The 23,992-nt window shown below is 37.6% G+C and overlaps 1 protein-coding gene across 5 annotated transcripts in view; it reads right to left on the bottom strand.

Moving 5' to 3' along the window:
- The window catches only part of diaph2 (diaphanous-related formin 2), a 780,284-nt gene that overhangs the window by 635,963 nt on the left and 120,329 nt on the right, over positions 1-23,992 (bottom strand). For 4 of the 5 annotated variants that reach the window (XR_011964075.1, XM_072594677.1, XM_072594675.1 and 1 more), the window contains one exon: positions 17,329-17,349. The exons of the other annotated variant lie outside the window; for it this stretch is intronic. Coding sequence is in view for 3 of the 4 variants with exons in the window: in XM_072594677.1 (XP_072450778.1) it covers positions 17,329-17,349 (21 nt within the window). In the remaining variant the exon portion in view is untranslated. The remainder of the gene's footprint in view (positions 1-17,328; positions 17,350-23,992) is intronic. 5 annotated transcript variants of the gene reach the window in all.

Here is a 23,992-nt window from a genome sequence, read left to right as displayed (position 1 = left end):
ATTGGACAACAGAAGAAAATGCTGTCCACGTTGATAGTTCAGACTGAGTGTAGCATTGAAAAAACTGTAAAATCAAATGTGTCTCCATCTACAAATTCATATTGTAGGTTTGTGTGCCCTAATCAACTTAAGTCATGTTTTTTTTTTAAAACACCAGTAAAAAATATACATCTTCTATTTCTGTCTAATGATTTAACAAACAGCTTTAGTATTATTTAAAAAGTATATAAAATCCAGTTATCAGTCCCATGAATCCTCAAGCATAGCCTCAGTATAAACTCCACACAAATGGGTTCCAGAGACCACAGAAACTAACAAACAGGAGCAGAGTTAGACCATTCTATCACCCTGTTCCAGCATTCTATAAAGTCAAATCTGATCTAACTGTGATTTTAACTCCACTTCCAAGTGTTCCCCAAGTAACCCTCAAGATGCTTGTCAATCCAACATCTGTCAAACTCAGCCATGAATATATTGAATGACCTAGTTTCCACTCAGAGAAATTCCTTCTTACCAACTTAATCTCATTTATAGATTCCGACAGAATAGGAAACATCCTCTCAGCATCCACATTGTCATGCGCCTCACAATGTTACCTGCTTCGAAAAGATTACCTTTCATGAACTCCAATGGATGGAGGCCAAAGCTGTTTACTTTTTTCTCATAAGGCAACTTCTTCATCCCAGGAATCAGTTTCTCTGAGCTATTTCGCTTGCACAACTATCGATCTTAAGGTTGCCAAAACTGAATTAAGTAACATGTGTGGACTCACCATATTTCATGGCATGAGGACATTCTTGACAGGGTCAGCATATGTTGCCTTGAACAGAACAGCTTGCTAAGTAATTTCAGAGGGTAATGAAGAGTCGACTATATGACAGTGAGTGTGAAGCCTGTGGGCCAGACCAGCCAAGAATGACGAATCTCCATCTTTCAAGGACAATAGTAAACCAGATGAGTTTTTACAACAATCAATAATAACTGCATAGTCACTGTTACAAAACATGGCTTTCAATTCGAGAACTTTTAATTGAATCTAAATTGCACCAGCTGTCAAGTCTCCTAGGCCTCTATCAGTGACTGTACCACAGTGCTTGCATGTGATGATTAAGGTTTATTATATTATTATTTGGGAACTTGGGTTACAAAGTAAAGGTAAATATGTTTTAGCTTTCAATTCAGTGAAGGTGATTTTCCACAATTCAAAAACATTTTTTTAATCAGCTGGTCAAACAGCATTTCCAATAAATCATGAAGTTTGCAGATGACACCAAAATTAGAAATGTAGTGGACAGCAAAAAACGTTACCTCAGATTACAACAGGATCTTGATCAGATGGGCCAATGGGCTAAGAAGTGGCAGATGAAGTTTAATTCAGATAAATGCGAGGTGCTGCATTTTGGGAAAGCAAATCTTAGCAGGACTATACACTTAATGGTAAGGTCCTAGGGAGTGTTGCTGAACAAAGAGACCTTGGAGTGCAGATTCATAGCTCCTTGAAAGTGGAGTCGCAGTTAGATAGGATAGTGAAGGCGGTGTTTGGTACGCTTTCCTTTATTGATCAGAGTATTGAGTACAAGAGTTGGGAGGTCATGTTGCGGCTATACAGGACATTGGTTAGCCTATTGTTGGAATATTGTGTGCAATTCTGGTCTCCTTTCTATCGGAAAGATGTTGTGAAACTTGAAAGGGCTCAAAAAAAGATTTACAAGGATGTTGCCAGGGTTGGAGGATTAGAGCTGTAGGGAGAGGCTGAACAGGCTGGCGCTATTTTCCATGGAACGTTGGAGGTTGAGGGGTGACCTTATAGAGGTTCGCAAAATCATGAGGGGCATGGATAGGGTAAATAGGCAAAGTCTTTTCCCTGGGGTCAGGGAGTCCAGAATTAGAGGGCATAGGTTTAGGGAGAGAGGGGAAAGATATAAAAGAGACCAGGTGCTGGCAGGGGTGGCTAGATTGCGTTGGGATCTCTGTTCAGCATGGACAGATTGGACCGAAGGGTCTGTTTCCATGCTTTACATTTCTATGACTCTAAATGACCAGCTAAGCTACCTTGCTCAAGCATTTTCTAAATTGAGCTTTTACAACCAAGAAGCTAAAAGCATGTCAGTAAAGAAGATCCATCCAACAGATATGCTATTTAGCAGCCTCGAAGTAGTCAAAGTCAGAATGGATTCTATGATTTAGCGAGTCAGTGTGTCTCAAGGAGAGAAGCTAGTGAGTGAGCAGAAAGTTGTCAGGAGGTCAAGAAATTACTTCTGAAAATAAGGATAAGCCAACATCCGATATAGTTTTAAAATCAGTATCTCTCCCATTGCGTCTTTCTCAAATTTGCTAACAGTGCTATAGCATGAATTTATATTAGTCTTCTGCTGTAAAAAGCACATTCTTATTGCTAAAGCATTACTGCATTTCAAAAAATTAATAAACATAATGACTGGTGCTTTTGAGATGTTTATTGCAGTTAATATGCTGATTAGAAATGCAATCACTGTGCATGAGTACAAATGATGAGTAATTCAACATCAGGATTGTTGGATTAATTGGATATTGACTAAATTATATTTCAGTCCAAGAACACCTGCTTGAATTATACTACAAATGCCACTCATGAATATCGCTTCAAATATCTGAGAGTGGTTATTAAACAAATTTCAGTTTAATACCGTGAAAGGTGTTGAGCGGTATGGAGAATTGTCTTCAGTTGATTTGGATTTATTATTGATCAGTAAAACTGAGTCTGAATCTATAACAATCGGGATAAAGATAAGAAATTGTCTGAAGATTCTGAAATTACTTTGCAAAACAAATTCCCACATCAAAAAATTACTTAATGATTTTGAACACCTGATCTGTAGCAATTCAATTATGGTTATAGAATTCTGTCAAATGTCAATTTTTAAAATATAGTTTTAAGCCTTTTTATTTCAAAGTTACAGTTATGTCTCTTGCAGGGTTTCTTTTTTTATTTTCTGCAGTTACAATACCTAAGTACTGAATCAGTTTCCAAAACACAGAATTAGATATTTGCTACTTGTACTCAGAATGTGAACTTCATGAAAAACAATATATTCTCAAAATAAAAAAAAGGTGCTTTCAATTTACAATATTGCTTTGCTCCATGTGTAGCATTAAAAAAAACCCTGAAATAAATAAATAAATTACCATGGATTTAACAGTCAAATTACTATTAACATCAAAACCGAATACAGGACAGGATCTCTTAAAAATTCTCATCAAATTTTCCATCAACTGCTCTTACCCAAATGCCATCCTCTATTCAGTTAAAAACATACTGCACTACTAAACAGAAAGATTCTGCAAAAACTTTAATACTTTCTGTAAAATCTATAAATAAAGGCTTCCAATGGCATCAATTGCTTTGCAAGAAGGTGACATCCAACGCAACAATATTTTGAATGTGTAAGTAGTTTAATATTAATAAAACTATCTTGACTGGGAAAGTTTGCAGCAAGTCAGCACCACAGTAAAGCTGACTGGGAGAGGAGAACAGCAAGAACAGCTGCCACAGCAGGACATAAAACCAGCAGCAAAACGCCCCTTCAACCTGTTTATACCTGTCAGAGATGAAGTTTGACATTGCAGGAAAACAGGTCAGTGATTAGTGGACATTGCTATCATGTCTCTTTTGATTGGTCAAGTGGTTTAAATTCTGGGATGCTATTATAGCTGAAGAGTAGTTTGAAAATTTACTTTTAAATTATATAACAGAATACATTATTAATTAAACAGAACACAAATAGCTGCTCAGATAATGTGCAGCTGCTGCAATAAGTGAGAGCTGGTTTACAATGACGATTGCTCAAGAAACTTTGACTTGAATTGATGAGTTGGAATTTAAGTTTCACACACTGCAACACATCAAGAAGGGGAAAAATTACCAGACACTTTCATGAGACTGCCAAACTGTTCAGATTAATTACATCAAATCTGGCCCAAGGTCAAGAATGGGAGGGTGTGATGATGAGTAAGCCAGCTTTGGAATCCAGAATTTAATTCTGGAGGAGGCTCAACTAGTTCCTTGTCCAATAGGCATGAGGTTTTTGCTCCTAGTATGGATAAGGCACAAACTGCAGGACCAGGTATTTTCAATACAGTAATGTATAATGAAGTATAATGAAGTACAATTAATGAGAGATCCTGAACTTCAGGATCCCCCCCGTGAGGCAGCGATCACAACATAGTAGGATTCCAAAACCAATTTGAGGGGAGAGCAACACAGATCTCAAACTGATGTCCTCAGTTTAAAAAAAGGCAATTACAAAAATGCTATGAAAGAGCTGTCTAAAGAGGGCTAAGAAAGTAGCCTGAAGGGCAAGATCATAGATTTCTTTTTAAGAATCCCAACAGCATGGAAATAGTCAATTCAGCCCAACAAGTCCACACCAACTCTCCGAAAAGCAACCTACCCAGAGTAATTCCCCTACATTTACCGCTGACTAATGCACCTAACCTATACATCACCGAACACTATGGGAAATTTAGCATGGCCAATTCGCCTAACCTGCATATTTTTGGATTGCGAGGGGAAACTGGAGCACCCAAAGGAAACCCACGTAGTGCTAACCAGTGTGCCGCTTCTCTTTTGATTGGCCAAGTGGTTTAAATTCTGAGATGTTATTATAGCTGGAGAGTACAGTTTGAAAATTTACTTTTAAAATACATAACATTAATATATAATTAATTAAATAGAACACAAATGATTGCTGCTGCAATGAGAGCTGGTTTACAATGGTGATCGCTCAAGGAACTTTGGCTCGAGTTGATGAGATGGAATTTAAACTTTGCACACTGCAACTCATCAGGAAGGGGAAAAGTTAGCAGACACTGATGAGCAGTGAGAGACAGTGAAGCAGATATTTCATCAGATAGGTGCACAATCCTTTATTCGAAATGCTTGGGACCAGCTGGTTTTCAGAATTCAGAACTTTTCAAATTTCAGAATAAGTGACAGCTTGATGGTGAAATTTTTAAAAATCTTAAAGGAGGAGCAGACTCACTGAATAAATCGGGCCCTGAAACAAAACTGAGGCCTGCCAGTGCTGGGCCAGCCTCCCCCAAGTCGCATCGGAGTGACATGCATCAAGTGGGTGTGGAGTTGGGTTAACAGTCTGCACGCCAAACAACCTTGTTAATGAGAAAAAAACTCAAAAAAAAGAGTTCGGACTTTGGAGCTTTTCAGATTTCAGATAAAAGGTTGTCTACGTGACAGCAAAAATTTATTCCAGTCAAAAAGGATGAACTATCCTTAATTAACAATGAGAGTCAAGCAGAGTATCCAACCAAAAACAAGTCTTACAAAGCAGTAAAATCTCATGAAGATCCACAAGATTGGGAATTTTGTTTCAGTACCAGACACAGATGATGAAAATGCTAATAAAAAATGAAGAATATTATTGAAGAAAATAAACTGGCAATAAATAATATAAAGAAACAGTAAAGACTTCTACACATACCTAAATACTATCGCTAAAGTGAGTTTGGGGCTCTTGAAGGATGCAACTTTGAATTGACAAAAGCTAAAAATCACACAACACCAGGTTATAGTCCAACAGGTGTATTTGGAAGCACAAGCTTTCAGAGCACTGCTCCTTCATCAAGTAGCTCGTGACCTGACAAAGGAACAGCGCTCCGAAAACTTGTACTTCCAAATAAACCTGTTGGACTATAATTTGGTGTTACGTGATTTTTAACTTTGTCCACCCAGTCCAACACCAGCACCTTCACATTATGAAACTGACAATACGGAACAAAAAATGGCAGATTATTTCAACCAAGATTTTGCAGTCTTCACAGTGGCGAACATTATAAACATTCCAATGACGTCAAAGAAGGAAAGTGCTAATGGGAAGCCTTGCAATAGTTTCGACGGCAGAAGGACAAAATGTTTGACAAACTAATGGGAGCGAAGGCAGATACTCCAATAGGACCTGATGGCCTGAATCCAAGGGTTTGAAATGAATTGTCTGAAAAGATGATGGCAGTATTTAATCAAAACGTTCCAGAGCTTTCAGGATTTAAGGAGCAGTCCAATGATTTAGAAAACTGCTGGTGCAAGACTTGTTCAAGAAGGGAAGGAGACATGCAGCCGGAAACGATAGGTCAGTTACCCTCACATCCATTGTTGGAAAAAATGCTAGAGCCCATTATTACGGAAGTCCATTTAGAAAAGTTTAACACAAATGAAGCAGTTAAGATGGTTTTGCAAAAGGGAAATTCCTTTTGACAAATTTGCCAGATTTCAGGATATGGCAAGCCAAATTGATAAATGGGAACAAATAGATAATAATCCAGAGGTTTTCTGTTCAAATAACTCATGCATTCATATAATGGCCCATATTGGTGTATCGTTATTTTCTTTATCTATTTATGGAATATGAAAACAGCTTGCAATTTGTTGTCCTCTCGTATACACCTGAAAATATCATGAGGAGTTTCCTTCTTGAACTGCTATGATCCATGTTATTTGGCTACACCCACTTATATTTGTACCGCAGCAATTCCAACACTTTGACACAGCAACAATGAAAAAGGGGCGATAACATTCCAGGTCAAGATGGCTTTTGTTCCAAAAGTATTCTGCAGGTGCTGATGTTGACAAGAACCTACTACACTCCAAGATGAATGAAGTCACAGGTTTGGAAGATGGTCTCAAAGAATTTGTGGCAAGTTGCTGGAATTTATCAAGTGAATTATATGCACATTGCTGTCATAAATTACTCTAAGGGAAAGCGAATACTTAAAGTAGTAAGTGGGTTTTAATCAAGAGGGCTATTTATCCACAATGGCATATAGCTTCTTGAGTGTTCTTGGAGGTCCCTCACCCAGACAAGTGGTCACTATTCCAATACACTCCTGAGTTATGCCTTGGACAGATTATATGAGTCACAAGACAAGCTGAACACCACAAAATTCTCAACTTTTAAGCTGGTCTTGTAACTACAGTATTTAAATAGCAGTGCTGATCAATCATGACCAAAACTTAGTAATAGTGGGAGTTCAAAAAGAAAATAATATATCCAGTGTCTGTCATGACCACCAGACATGAAACAGTGTCTTACAATGAAATATACTTTTCGATGTGTTGCAATGTTGGAAAATTAGGAGCAATAGCACATAGCAAACTTCCTCAATGTGATCATGGCTAGATAATCTACTTAAGTGTTTTGGTTGTGAGGTAAATATTCACTAGGACAGCCTGGATAACATCCCTCTTCTTCTTTGAAATTGGTACCATGGCACCTTTTGCATCTGCCTGAATAGGCAAGTGGAGCATTGCTTTAATGTCTCATCAAAAGAGCATCTCAACAAATCAACACTCCTGTATTGGACTAGAATACCTGCCTTGATTTTTGTACTCAAATTCTGAAGTGGAATTTGAAAATAAAACTTTGTGGCTCAGAGACTAATGGGCTATCGGTGCCACAACTGACATTCAAAAATGGGAATGCCACTTACATGGCACAAATATCATCAATCACTTATCAGGCGAAGTTTGAACGTTGTCCAAGACATGCTACCTGTGAGCACAGACTGCTTCAATACCACAGGAGTTGTGAATTATATGAAACCTATACAATAATCAATGCACATCACACTTCTGACCTTAAGGTAGATGGGTCAGTGATGGAAATGTTGGAAGATACCTGGGCTTAGAACATGACCTTAAAGAACTCCAACATTGATGTCCTAAAGTCGAAATGACTGGCCTTCAACAATAACTAATGTCCTTCATGTTAGATGAACTCCAAACAACAGAGTTCTCTAATCAAAAGTGACCCCCAAAAATCCCACCCCAACAGGAGTATTGTTCAATTCTCTCAATGCCACAATTGGTCAAATGCCTTGATGACAAGGACAATAGCTCTTACCTCAATGAGAATTCAGCTCTTTTGTCTACACTGGACCATGGCTCTAAGAAATGCTGGAGAGCAGGAGTAATGCAGACTTTGTGCGTTTTTGGTGTAATTTTGATGGGTTGAAGGCCCTCTTTTGTACTGTACAATTCTGATTCTTATGATACAAGGTCTAAAGCTCAATGATGCTGATGTTGTTTTACAACTTAATTAGCACATTTTTCAGCAAAGACTATGTTACCAAGATTTTACAAATTTATGTCCAGTGCGTCATAAATATAAGCAGTATTGATTAAAACCATCCATCAAAACTCACTGTTCCCTGCGAAGTCACGAGTGACAAAATTAGACACTGATCATTTAAAGGCTTAATCTCACAACTAAACATGAAATGAGTAATTTTCCAGTTCAATGAGCAGATGCATATATCAACTACATTCACAGTGCAGACATGTCTTTCAATGGTAAATGGAGGGCGTGCATCCTAAGGAGTATAAATTTTAATTTTAATAAAGTCAATGATATTACCTCAGAAAAACCAAATAATCACAGATAATCAAAATCAATACAAAATGCTCCAGACGATATTGACATATACATAAATTTTATATATAATGTGTATCACAAGTATATATACTTTGAAAACATATAATTCTATAATTTGTTTAATAAATCAGCTTTTTTGGAAAAGTAATGACTGAAATATAGTCAAAGTCATCTGCAATTTTAAATCCTGTTCTGATAGCTTTCTACTTTTGATACCTAAGAGAGGTGAGGCCACTTTTAGAATACTGTACACAATTTTAGTCTTCCTTCTATAGAAAATAACTGAGCGTGCAGTCCAACTCATCTGGACCGACCAGATATTCCAATCTGACTTAGTCCCATTTGCCAGTGTTTGATCCATATCCATAAGTCCATAAGACATAGGAGTGGAAGTAAAGCCATTCCGCCCATTGGGTCCACTCCACCAGTTAAGCCCTTCCTATTTACATACCCATCCAGATGGTTTTTCAATGTTGTAATTGTACCCACCTCCAACGCTTCCTCTAGCAGCTCGTTCCACACACATACCATCCCGTTTGAAAAAGTTGCCCATCAGGTCCCTTTTAAATCTTTTTCCCCCCCTCACCTTCAATTGAAATTCTCCAATTTTGGACTCACCTACGCACGGGAAAGGACTTTATCTATTTACTCTATCCATCCCCTTCATGACTTCATAAACCTCTGATAAGGTCACCCCTCAGTCTCCGACGCTCCAGGGAAAAAAGCCTCAACCTACTCAGCATCTCCCTCGAACTCAAAACTTCAGTTCCAGCAACATCCTTGAAATCTTTTCTGCACCTTTTCAAGTTTAACAACATCTTTTCCATAGAAGGGCAACCAGAATTATGTGCAATATTCTAAAAGTGGCCTCACCATATTTAGATATTGAAGTAGAAAGCTATCAGAGCCAAATTTGAAGTGTTACTTTTACAGAGCTCTGCTGCTATATGTCGACCATCTCAGGAAAACCAGAATTCTTTTTAAAATTGAGCATGTCACAAAAAATTAGATTATCTAATATAAGCATGGTTGCACTTAATTATTTTATTACAAACTAGTTCAGCCTCAAATTAAAATTAATATCTACAGTATGAAAATAAAACAAAAGCCACCTTTTACAATGCCTCCGATAATATTGGCATTTGGAGTCAACTGGGTGTCATCCTGCTTTACACCATATTCTTAGCGCACACTAAATTCATTACCAAAGAATGGCATGAAGGTAATAAATATTATGAGAACACGATAGATAATTAATAATTCACAAAATTAGACAAGAGTTATTTAATATTCTCATTTTCAAACTTGCAATTTGCAGAAGGTATGTGAAATAATCTTAAGTGCAGTGCAATGCAAGAACTTAAAACTTCATGGCACCGAGTAACCAAGCAACACATTCATAAGAGATAATGAGAGTTCAGAGACAGTATGTTCTATTAGTGTAAAGGGCAAGGTTGGCAGGTGTAGGGAATGCTGGATAACGAGAGTAATTTAGGCTCTGGTCAAAAAAAAGTATGTCAAGTACAGACAGATGGAATCAGGTCAATTCCTAGACAAGTATAAGGGTAGCAGGAGTGTACTTAAGAGGGAAATCACGGAGGCACAATGGGAATATGAGATAGCTTTGACAAACAGGGTTAGGGAGAATCCAAAACGATTCTACAAATAAATTAAAGGCAAAAGATTAACTAAGGAAAGAATAGGGCCAGTTAAAGATCAACAAGGCCATTTGTGTGTGAAACCACAAACACACACTCAGACACACGCACACACTCACACTAAACGAGTATTTTCCATCAATACCTACTGTGGTGAAGGACATTGAAGCTAGGCAATTTGGAGAAATGAATATTTATGTCTTGAGAACTGTCCACATTACAGAAGTGGTGGTGCTGGACATCTTAAAATGCATAAAGATAGATAAAATCTCTGGACCAGATCAGGTTTATCCCAGAACTTTGTGGGAAAATAGTAAACGGATTGCTGGGCCCCTTGCTGAGTTATTTATGTCATTGATTACTACAGGTGAGTTGCCGGAAGACTGGAGATTGGCGAATGTCATGTTTTTATTTAAGAAAGATGGTAAAGAAAAGCCAGGGAACTATTGACCAGTGAGCCTAATGTCAATGGTGGGTAAGTTGTCAGAGGGGATTCTGAGGGACAGGATTTATGTGAATTTAGAAAGGCAAGAACTGATTTGGGATCGTGCTTAGGAAAATGTGCCTCACCAACTTGATTGAGACTGGTTAGCAAGGTTAGATCACATTGAATCCAGGGTGAGCTAGCCAAATGGATTCAAAATTGGCTTGAAGAAAGGAGACAGAGGGTGGTGGTGGAGGATTTTTTTTTGGACTGGAGACCTGTGACCAGTGCTGTGCTGCTAGGATCAATGCTGTGTTCAATATTCTGGCGTGAACATGAATGTGAACATGAATGTGAACATACGAGGAATGTTTAGTAAGTTTGCAAATGACACCAAAACTGGTGGTGTAGCAGACAGTACAACAGGATCTTGATCAGATGGGACAACGGGCTGAGGAGTGGCAGCAACAGTTTAGATAAATGTGCGGTGCTGCAATTTGGTAAGGCTAATCAGGGCAGGACTTATTCAGTTAATAGTAGGTCCCAGGGGAGTTCTGCTGAACAAAGAGACCTTGGGTTCTTAGTTCCTTGAAAGTGCAGTCACATGAGGACAGGGCAGTGAAGGCTGAATTTGACACATTTGCCTTTATTCATCAGTGCGTTGAGCACAGGAGTTGGGATGTTGTGTTGTGGCTGTACAGGATATTGGTTCTGCCACTTAAAGAATATTGCGTTCAATTCTGGTCACCCTGCCAAAGGAAAAAATGTTGTTAAATTTGAAAGGGTTCAGAAAAGATTTGCAAGGATATTGCCGAGATTAGAGGGTTAGGTTACAGGGAGAGACTGAATAGACTGTAGCTTATATTTCCCCCAGAGTGTTGGAGACTGAGGGGTGATCTTTTTGATGTTTATAAAACCATGAGGGGCATGGATAAGGTCTTCTTCCCAGAGTAGACGATTCCAAAACTAGACAGCATAGGTTTAAGATGAGAGACAAAAGATTTAAAAGGCACCTGAGGGACAATATTTTCTTCCAGAGTGTGGTGCATATATGGAATGAGCTGCCAGAGGAAGTGGTGGAGGCAGGTACAATTACAGATTTAAAAAGTATCTGGATGGGTAGATGAAGAAAAAAGGTTTTTTGTGGCAAATGGGACCAGATCAGATAAAGATACCTGTTTGGCATGTACCTGTTGGACCGAAGGGTCTATTTCCATGCTGCATAATTCTATGACTCTACATAGGAAGTACCTTGAATAGTTCAAGAGAATTGTTCCAAATCACATTAATGTTGACAGTAAGCAACAGAATGACTGTAACAAGCTAACAATGAATCACAGCAGTGACAGATATCTAGCAGGAGACTTCACTGGTGGGGAAATTTACAGGTTTTTCACAGGAACACATTTAAATTTGATCAGAAGAATGTGAAATTTGCTTGGACTTTTCAGTAATAATAACACATTATATTAACACATTACGTAAAACACAGTAATATCTGAACACATCACAGAGCAATCATCATCAGTGCTCCACCAGAAGGCAGATCCTTTTCGCTAATAACAGCCTTTCCTGGTCACTCATATGGAAACCGTATTGAAAGCTGCAAGTGAACCATCTTTGATAACAAAGATAGCTTTATTTTGTTTCAAGGCTACATTATATCTGGTTTGGAAGTGCTCAATCCCATCAGCAGGTGCAAAAGTTGGAGAGGTTCAAGTGAACATCACAAACACAGCATCTAAGTACAAAATATTTCTCCAGTTTCACACATCTAAAAACATTTAAAATATTTAATCATGCACACTAAGTGCAGTCTGTAAGCAGAGTGAGCAGATACAAGTTTGGTGAATGACAGTTCAACAAAGACAGCAAAAGTGTACTTTTTTTCCCCAATTTCTCACTCTCATTATTTAGTTCTTAGCTCAGTGCAAGAGAAGAAGTGTTTAGAGAGTGACTAGTTGGCTATTTTACTTGGAATAAATCGCTTTTAAAGTCAAGGCATGCAAGGAAACTTGGCCAAATGTTATGTGCAATCTGTATCATGTCAAGAAATCAAAGGCCCACCACATGTACCAAGGCAAATACATTTGTAGCAAGTGTGAGCAACTACACAGGTTTGAGCTTAGGGTTTTGAAACTCAGCCACTGACTAGAAACATGATAGAATTATTTGAATAGCACATTTAGAATTATGGTCACACTAAAGGGTAGGAAAACACAGGCAGATAGGGAATGGGTGACCTTCAGACAATCCAAGAGAACAAGGCATTCACTGAGACAATCAGGCTCGCTGGATGACTATCCACTTGTGTGCTCGTGACAGCAATGGTTCCACAGTGAAGCACAGTCAAAGCCAAAACTCTGATATCAGGTGTGGCTCAACACCAGAGAATCAGAAGACCAAAATGACAGGTGATTCATTCATTATAGGAAGAAAGGTGTTGATGTGGTTATAAACATGACTCCAAATTGGCTCAGTGCCTCCCTCATGGCAAGGTCAAAAACGTAATGATACAGGGATAGGACATTCATCAAATGGATGACTCACAGTCTACAGCAGGTACAACATGACAAGTGGAGAGGATGATGAGGCTCTGAAAACAAACTTTAGGGAGTTAGGAATATTAAAAATGATGAACAGCAAACTCAGTAATTCAGAATTATACTTCATGTTGAATTGAACAAAGGAGAATTGAGGAATTGAACAAGTGGCTGGAGAAAGGAGGGCATCAGATTTTTGAGATATTGGGACCTATTCTGGGGCAGACGTAACTTGGACAAGATGGATGGACTACATCTTTGCAGGACTGACACTAGAAACAAAGAACAATACAGCACAGCAACAGGCCCTCTGGCCCTCCAAGCTTGTGCCGCCACATTTTGCCCTTCCATACCAAAACTGGCTTCACTTCCAGGATCCATCTCTCTCTTTTCCCTTCCTGTTCATGTATTCATGCAGGTGCTTCCTGAATGCTGCTATTGCATCTGCTTCCACCATTTCCTCTGGCAAAGCGTTCCAGGCACACTCACTCTGTGGAAAACTTGCCTCGCACATCTCAATTAAACATCCCCCCCCTCACACCACGACCCTGAGTCCCTTAGGAACTGGCTCCTCCACCCTAGGAAAAAGCCTCATATATTCCACTCTATCCATGCCATTCACAATTGCTAAAATCCCCCCATACCACATAACACCCTAGTAAACCTTTTCTATACCCTTGCCAAAGCATCAAAGTCCTGCTTGCAGTGTTGTGACCAGAACTGTAGGCAAAATATTAAGTGTGGTGCAACTAAAGTTCTGTAAAACTGCAGCATATTCTGTCTGTCCTTACACTCAATGCCCCTTCCAATGAAGGCAAACATGCCATAAACCTTTTTTTAACTACCTTATCTACTTGTGCTGCCACTTTTAGTGATTTTGGAACTGCACACCCAGACCCGTCTGCATATTAATATTCCTAACAGTTCTGCCATTTACTGTATAATTTCCACTGGTACATGACCTTCTAAAATGTATCACCTCTCAATATCCGGATTAAACTCCATCTGCCATCGTTGTGGCCATGCCTCCAATTTATCTATATTCTGCTGTATCCTTCAACAATCCTCCTCACTATCTGCAACTCCATCAATCTTGGTATATAAGTGACAGGGGATCTCAGATCAAAGGATCAGGATGTAGAATCAGTTTGGGTGGAGCCAAGAGACTGCAAACATTGGAGAAAATGATTTATACACAATCAAACAATAGTGGTAGTGTTAGGCCTGGTATAATCAGGAAATTAGAGATGCATAGAACATGGATAATAGAGTAATAAAAGTTAGTTTAAATTTACATACAGCGTGGGTTAACAATGTCAGTAGAAATGTAATGAAAGGCAATTTCCTAGAGCATTAAGGATACGAGTTCCTTGAGTATCACAATGAAGAACCAACTAAGGATTGGATTATCATAGATTTAGTATTAAGTAAGTCGAAAAGACTACATAATAACTTCTAATTCTGAAGCTCAGATCTTAAACCTTAAGGGAAACTATGGAGGTACAAGAGCCAGGTTGGTCATGGTGTCCAAGAAAAGTACACTGGAAGACTGATGATAAACAACAATAGCTACTATTACATTGCCAACAAAATATAGACACAAATATGAAGCGACCATGGCTAACGAAAGTTAAAAATAATATTAGGTCAAAGGGAGTGACATCAAAAAGTGAGGAAGCAAATCAAAATCTAGCAAAGCAAAACCAAGAAACTGGAAAAGAAACAATAAGAATGCAAGATAGAGAGAAATGTAAAGCAGACTGTAAAATATTATTTTCAGCTCATGAAAAAGACAAGATCAGACAGGACAAATGAAGGCCTACTACAGGTACAGACCAGAAAATATACAATGAAAGACAGGAAAATGGCACAGAAGTAAGAAAACTACATTGGAGTGGAGGAAGATTTAGAGAATCTCCCATACTTACTCAGCAATCAAGGAACTTGTGAAAATTATCCTCTAAAATAAATTTGTATTAGTTTTAGATGAGTGCTTAAAAGGCTAACCAGCTCAGGACCATTTCAGTTACATGGCAGCATATTGAAAGAGGACAGCATGGAGACACACTGGCAATTTTCTTTTAAAAACTGTATCATTCCAACAGAATGGATAAAAACCACTGCAACATTTAACAAAGGAAGAAGGGAAATGGAGAATTACAAACCTGTTAGCTGAATGTATGTAGTTGGGAAAAGTTGGGTTTTTTAAAAACTTATTCAGAAGATGTGAGCATTTCTAGCGGGGCCAACATTTGCCTATCACTTAAGAAGATGGAAGTAAGCTTCCCTTTTAAAGTGTTGCAGTTCATCAGGTGCATGTGTACCCACAACACTCCAAGCAACAGAATTACTGTGATACAGTGACACTAAGGAATGGCAAAATATTTCCAAGTCAGGATGGTGAGTGGTTTGGAGGATAACTAGAAAAGTGGTTTTCCAACATATCTGCTGCCCTTGTCTATTTAAATGGTAGTGGCTGCAGGTTTGGAAGGTGTGTGATGTAGGAAGCCTTGGTGAATGCCTGCAGTGCATCTTACAGATGGTACACAGTCCTTCTACTGAGCGCCAATCATGAAGTGAGTGAATGTTTGTCGAAGTGCTGTCAATCCGACAAGCTGCATTGGCCAGGATGGCGTCAAGCTTCTTGAGTGCTGTTGAAGCTGCACTCATCCATACAAGTGGGGAGTATTCCATTGCACTTCTGACTTGTACCATGCCCTCTGCAGAATTTCTAGCCTCTGACCTGCTCCTGTAGCATTGTACTTATAAGGATATTGCCCTGTTCAGTTTCAGGTCAACAGCAACCTCCAGATGTTGACAGTGGGGGCTGCAATGATGGTTTTGAATACCAAGATGGTTAGAATCTCTCCTGTTACAGATAATCATTGCCTAACACTTGTGTAAAGCAAATGTTCCTTTCCAATGGTCAGCCCAAGTCTGAATATCATCTTGTGCCATTCAATCTTGCTGTATTTAGGCAAGGACTGCTTCAGCGTTTGAGTCATGGCAAATGGTACCGAACTCTCTGCAGTCATTACTGAACATCCCAACTTTACACCTTGTGATCAAGATTGTAAAGGATGTTGTGATTATAAAGTCATGATTTGGAGATGCCGGTCTTGGACTGGGGCGTACAAAGTTAAAAATCACACAACACCAGATTATAGTCCAACAGGTTTAATTGGAAGCACACTAACTTTCGGAGCGACACTCCTTCACCTGATGAAGGAGCGTCGCTCCGAAGGCTAGTGTGCTTCCAATTAAACCTGTTGGACTATAACCTGGTGTTGTGTGATTTTTAACTGTGTGATTATAAAGCTTTTTCATCAAAGATGTGATAATTGGACACTTAGGAAAAAATAATAAAATTAGTCAGAGTTAACATGATTTATGAAAGAAATCATCTTCGATAAACCTGTTAAAGTTACTTGAGAAAGGTCAAGGCAGAAATTAATTGATTTTTGCAGACTAATGACATCAAGATATGTGTAAATAATGTAGAAAAGTAAGACTAGGGTAGGCAATCAGCCATGATCTAACTGAATGGCAGACCAGACCAATCCTATATACAATTTACACACTACAAACAAGCCAGACTCTTAGAAGGGCAAATTCTAATTATCAAAAAACATGCAATGTAACGTCAAACACGGAAGTCAAGAGAGACAATCTGTCAAACATAAACAATGAAACGATGTAGATTACAGCATGGACTTTGTTTTATACATAACACAGCAAATTTCAAGTGCTTGCCAAAGTTCAAATTTCTAAAAATATTCCAGATGATTATTTGATATCCCTCTTTACTTATTAGTCTAAATCGAATTTGGTAAAATCACACAAGTGTCTTACCATAAGAAAGCTGACTAAATGAGTGAATGAGTGAAAACGTATTAAGTTTTTTTCAAAGATGAGAGTTATTAAAACTAATAGTTTAAAATAAAATCCTCAAAACATAATTGTTGTAACAGGTATTAGTTTCATCAATCATTCAAATCATCGGTTATAAATATTGAGACGGTGCCACTGTAAACAAATGATAGTTTTGCATTTTGGGTTCATTTTCATCTGTAAAATAGATATAGAAAAAGGTTATTCAACAACATCTATTAGCTTGAATTAACGTACAGCACCTTGCCTTTTAATGAAAATATCTTATGCAGTACTATTACTTTTCCTCATCAAAAACTCGGACTCCTCACTTGAAAGCATGTGTTTGGGTAAATTGAGATTAAAAATTACTGTTATAAGAATAAACAAAACTAAGCAGTATTACTCACCGAAACTTTGCTTCCAGTTATCTGAATGCAGTGGTTAGTGTAGTGTGAATTAGTAGTAGTTGGAGAGACAAAACAAAAAATCAAAACAGCATTATTAGTGAGCTCAGCTTTACATTGATTAATCATAATGTTGTTTAGTTACAGTATTAGTAATACATTTATAGCTTTGAGCAGTGTAGATTACCATACAAAACCAATTATTTTTACAAAAGGATCTGATGAAGTATTTCAGCAGGTTTCACAGTAAGATGTTACCAATTTTCAAAAATACACTGGTCAATTGAAAATTGTTTAAAGTTACTGACTCCAAAATACAACCCTGAATTTCACTGAGTCAAAATATCAAAAATGTGTTTTGAATGTTGTATAACTTTCATATGCCAGGTCATTCATCTTGCTTCTATCACTTAAATGGAATTCTGGATGCAAACATATCATTTTCCATGAAAGTTGGCAGAACCTTCATATTGAATCATATAAAGTATTACATACTTATTTCACAACTTACACATCTTGCTTCATTTTGTGTCAGTAGCTCCAAAATTAAGTACTGCACCTCAAACCTAGCACACACCATTTGTACCACCATAAAAGATCGATGTGTCAAATGACAATAAACATGAAGCATTTCCCAAACTGTAATTACCTCCAATTTCTCTGTCCTGATACTTCAAAATTGTATTAATTTTTGCTTTTCTGTTGCTAATTATGCATGTAATTTCTTGTATGATTGCTGTTCAACTATAGCCACTGGCACTGTAATATTTTATTTTGCAATTGCATTAATGCAGATTTATTTTACAAGGTCAAATTTGTTTGTTTATCTTTGCCACTTTTCATTCTCAGTCTAGCTCTGCTGAGAGATGCTGGCTGTAACTAACTTTTTATTTGTTTCGAAGATACCTTATGAAAATTTTAAGTGTGATAGCAAGTCAAAAAATGCCTGAATTAGATGGAAGAGTACTTGCTGTCCAAAAATGTTGAGTAAACCTGATCTGATATCCAATAATATTAATATCAAAGCCATGTTTTATTTGCTGCAATGCATTAATTTTCAAATAATTCAGACTTGCAATATTTATCCCAAAGAAATAGAGGTACAAGCCCCTCAGATGGAGATAGATTCCAAGTTTTAAAAATTCTAATTAGTCAGGACAACAATATGTTTGCACAACTAAACAGGGTCAGAAGATGGAAATTTGCTTCAAGCATAGAGCTAATGGCTCTTTATCAGAATACGCATGCAGTACACTTAAAGTAGATGAATCAATGTCACAATCAGAAATCAACAGGCATAAGCTAACTATTACAGAGATGTTGTTACAGCTTGACAAGTTTGAGAACTGACCATTCAAGGATACTTAACATTCTAGAAAGAAAGCATAAAGGCAAAACGAGGTCAGGTAGATCTGTTATAAAAAAAATTAAGGTCAATAGTGAGGAATGGTTCCATCTCAAAAAGATCAAAATGTGGAAGTAATTTGGGTGAAGCAGATTAGAAACTGGGAAATCTAGAGTGAGTTATTCACCTCATGTGTTCCAAATGCCTACCCACTATCTGCAAGGCACAAGTCAGAAATGCAGATGTCCCTAAATCGCAAGAACTCCAGCAGTTCAAGACAGCTCACCATCACTTTTCCAGTGGTATCAAGGATGCACAATAATTGATGCTCATATCCTATGAATTAACTAAAAAGTAAGAAATAGCTAGGGTGATAAGTTACTGTTGGGTGCAATTTCCAGGTCTCCTTTTGTTTGAATTCATTCAATAGTAGGTTCTGAAAGTATAAAATATTAACAGCAATAACATAGATGGATCCTGACAGTAGTTACATGATAGGATAGTGTTTTAATCGATAGATAGTTGGATCCTGGAAAACAAACAGACTGTGAGTACCATGGGTGATTTTAATCATATTATGGTTTGGACAAACTAACCTGGCAAACGTAACCTTAAAAATAAGTTCATTGAGTGTATTCAACACATTTTCTTAGGACAATACTCAAGAACTTAAAACAATCAGTATCGTTGGGGACAAAGTAATAAGCAAAAAAATGGGAAAAAAGGAGGACGTGCAGCCTAGGGTCTTGAAGGCAGTAGGTACAAAGATGGTAGTGCAATTGTACTGTCTTTCAAATTTTCTTAGATTCTTGAAAGGTTCCAGTCAATTATACAAACTACAAACACAATGCCCCTATTTTAGGATGGAAGAGGGAATAGAAACCAGCAGAGGTAGCTTAACGACATCAGGAAATATTGGAATCTATCATGAAGAAAGAAGTAGGTTATTTTGAAAAGTTAGTAGTGGAGCAGCAAATTTCAGTGGTTAGCACTGCTACCTCACAGCAGCAGGGACCCGGGCTAAATTCCACCCTTCGGCGATTGCCTGTGTGGAGTTTGCACATTCTTCCTGTGACAGCATGGGGTTTCCTCTGGTTTCCTCCCACAGTCCAAAGATATGCAGGTTAGGTGGATTGGCCATGTTAAATTGTCTGTGGTGTCCAGGCTCACTGATTAGCCATGGGAAATGCAGGGTTATAAGGAGAGTAGATGGGGGTATGTCTGGGTGCAATGCTCTTCGGAGGATCGGTATGGACTCGATGGGTCGAATAGACTGCTTCCACACTGATTTTTGTCACTGTGATTCTTTGATTTTTGAAAACAATGTTCTTACATGGATGAATTGAATATCAACAGAGTGAACAGCAGTTAAATTTGTTAACAATACAAAGATAGGTAGGAAATCAACTTGTAAGAAGAACAAGAATCTAATAACAAATATAGATAAAATGAGTGAGTAAGAATTTGGTAAATTGAGTATAATACAGAAAAGTGAGAGACCTTGCACTGTGGTAGAAAAGCAGAACATTATTCAAACGAGAAAGATTAAAGAGTCCTGTGATAGAGAATGATCTGGTTGCCCTCATATTACAAATCACAAAAACGTTGGTATGGAGCAAGCAATTAAGATGACAAACGAACACTGGGCTTTATTATTAAAGGAGTGAAATCTTGATACAACTGTGTAGGGACCAAGAGTATTGCACACAGTTCTGGTCTTCCAAGACAGAAGACATGCATTCATTGGAGGCAGTTCAATGTATTGTGGGAGAGCAATCACACGATCCAGGGTGGAGAATCTAATATGGAGCCACCAATCTAATTGGTGACTGCACCAATTAAAAAATAACAGGCAATGTGACAAAATTCTGCTAGAGGCAGTTAAGTTTGCAGTGCGCTTGTTTAGAAATAAACAGGAAGGCTGGACTTAAGAGCAAAGATAAGGAAAAAATAAAGTTACAGCTTCACAATAAATGAAGTGGTTGTCCAAAGCCAGCCATACAGTGCACCCAGTGTTATGAGGCTTCAAGCGAAATTGTTCCTCGTGAAACCATGGCATCAAGACTGATGAGTGTAAAGCCAAGGAGGTTCTGAGGAATCCCCTCAGAGATTCGAATGAAGACCATAATCACAGAACTCAGGTTGGTCCAAAGTTGATCCGTGGTTACACTAAGTCTTCACTGAAAGTTGCTGTAACATTCCTGAAATTCCAACTTTACCAGGGAATCTGAGGTTCTGATAAAAAATCAAGACTAAAAGCAGAGTTTGGTTTCTTCAGACATTTTCAAGTATTTAAATAGTACTTCAATTTTTTTTCCCCCAAAGTGCACTCACCTGCATTCTTAGATTAACCAAACTCCATGCACTGACAGGCAACAGTCAGTGTAGAGAGCTGTAGAGTCCCTGCAGGGACCAACACCTGCTCCGAGATGGAGCAATCTAGTAGGAATTTGAAACCATAGCCAGGAGAAGGAAATGACTTCATTGGCAAAGGGAGCAGCCTAAAGTAAGGACAGAGGGAGGCAAGATCAGACAGGAGAGGCAAGTTAGGATGAAGGGAGGCAATGCAAAAGTGAAGCAAAACAAAGCCAAGCCATAAGAAAGCAAGGGCAAAGCGGAGGCAATTCTGGGAGGTGAGCATTGGGGAGCAACCAAGTTAAACAGGCTTTGTAAACATAATTTGATGAAGCAGATCTTAAAAATAAAAGAACACTCCAAAAGAATTGTGTTAATTAGGGAACCTTACAGCGAGGACTAGAGTTTCAGAGAATTGAAGGCGGTTTTTAGCTGAAGTCACTGCCATGTATGTCAACTACACATGCAATCTATTCTTGTTATACCTGTTATTTACTGCAATCTACCTGGGAAATCTTTCTTAATGTGTTTATTGTTAAAGTACAAAGATGATTAAAAAATGTGAATCCTTGTCTACAGATTTTCTCACTGGAATCACTCAGTAAATTGATGATTGTGATTTATTTTGTCTCCATTAAATCATAAAGGTAAGTTGCCAAAACTCTAGAGGACCATTGCGCTGTTCTCTCATTGCAAAGAGAGATAACTGGTGGTGTAACACAGTAAGCACTGTGCTGCCAATATAGTACTTTCACAATTTATTAAGGCAGCAAGCCAAAAGATTGCAAGACTGAATTAAAACTCCACTTAAAGATGAATGAAAACCAAACCTTAACAATAATATAATGCACATGATTGTATGTGTGCACAATACAATAAACAGCACAATTTCTTGAGATTCTATAATCAGCTCTACTCCCAAAAAACAAACAATGATCCATATATTTCAAAATGCTGAATGCTGACATCTTGGTGACCTTTTACTGCAAAACCTGCTAAATCATATTAAACAAGTGACAGAGTGGCAACACAGGTCTGTTTTACATAGCAACTCAAAACGTATTGCTTCCTCAGTGCACACATCTGTACACTTCATTCTATTTGCATTTCAAACTAACACAGTATATTCTCTTAATGTAAAGTCACATTTCAAGTTATGTGATAATGTAAATATTTTAACATTAGGTTCTAATTTAGCTGTCTGTGCTTTTTACATAGTTAGTTCAAAATTTTGGATAAAGCAATTTTGATTATATGTCCACAATTACATAATTTAGCCAATGATTTCTGAGTAATTGGGTACCTTATTCTTCACCTTAAGAAAAATGAAAATCAGAACAACATTCTTCAGTGAAGTCAGGTTTTAAATCTGATAAGTGTTATGGTCCCCCAGTCTTTGCCACTAAACTGTTGAATTTAAGTTCAAAGTTTATCATTTCTTTTCTGACTAAACACATTAAAGATCCCTTTAAAGATGCATCACAGTAATGCCACCAGTTCTGTGTTACCATACACTGACCCACACTATTGAATACCGCAGAAACAGGTTATTATAGTTCACAACTGCACAACTAATCCCACTGAATTCAATTTTAGCTCCATGTTGTAACTTAGTGTTGAGGAAGCAAAGATAAAATGTTTTAATCAAATGAGAACAAAGAATCATTTCACCACCACTCCATACTCCTGGAGATTCAAGTAAATTTATCCAATTACTTATGCCAGCGGAAGGAACGTAATCGAGTTTAAATACTCAGCATTGAAGATACATCCAGTCCAAAGACCAGCAGATTAACATTATCAAACTTTCTGCATAAGTGTATTTTGGTCCAAATCTAGTTGCATTTTAAATTTCAAAATTCAAAAGATTTATATCTATTACAAACTCTAGCAAAGTAGAAAGCTTAAATTCCAAAGGGAAATAAAAATGTAATGACAAAGGAAGATGAAAAAAGTACCTTATCTCACTAACATGAAAGAAATGTTTGTTAAAGTTCAATGGAATCGATAAAACCAGGATTTTCAAAAACCTAAGCATGTGCCAATGACATACAAAAGCATTTCAAAGAGTGCACCGAGGAACTCAATGTGCACAAGGTAGCAGCATAAAGTTAATCTAAATACAAGTTGGTTTGAAGCTCACCCAAGGAACATTCAGCATACTTTAACAATCCAAGACAGTTATTTGCCCAAAACAAAGGAAAAACTGAAACAAGTAAGCAAAGAAAGAGGAGGAAAATATTCAGTATAAACATTGTACAAACATGGAAGCCTTCAGACATTTATATCTTTGCAAGATTGTGAAGAGGACAGTTAATTAACTATTGAGATTTCCAAGGATCACAAAAGGAAATTAAGTGCAGCTGGATTTTTATATCACTAGCAATGAAAAGAAAATGCCTCATGTTCAAGAAAATTATCTCATGTTTATTTAATAATTGAAGAGGAACATATGCATTGAAGTTAACAAAACAAACCTGATTACCAAATCATTCACGACTCTCTTTTATGCTTCTACTCAAACCAAAAATAAAGTCATGTGTAGAATTGTATTGCTAAAATGTATCAGATGCTTTGGTTTAGACACCCGAAGCAAATTCTGATCTAATAGGTTACAATAGTCAGTTTGAATAGTTTTCACCTTATGTCAATGTATATTTTAATTTAGTTTTAATGCTCACATTTCACAACTATGAATGGAACTGTAGTTTCCAATTTATTTCATTTCACTGCTCTGATTTTCCATGTATCAAATCCAAGATTTAGGAATCATGACAATGCCTTTCAGGAAAGTACTGATCACCTTGTAGACTATCACAGTGCATTGTTTGCCTGGTTAAATATCCAAATGCTTAAAGAAAGTCTGTTTATTTTTTAGTTCAAAGCTTTGCAATCTAACTAAAACGTCAGTACATTTCTCGATTACATACTGCTATGTTTTAATTAACAAAGCCTCAGAAGATACTG

This window comes from Chiloscyllium punctatum, chromosome 25, assembly GCF_047496795.1.
Source record: "Chiloscyllium punctatum isolate Juve2018m chromosome 25, sChiPun1.3, whole genome shotgun sequence".
Taxonomy (NCBI): Eukaryota; Metazoa; Chordata; class Chondrichthyes; order Orectolobiformes; family Hemiscylliidae; genus Chiloscyllium; species Chiloscyllium punctatum.
This window is presented reverse-complemented; position numbering and strand designations above follow the sequence as displayed.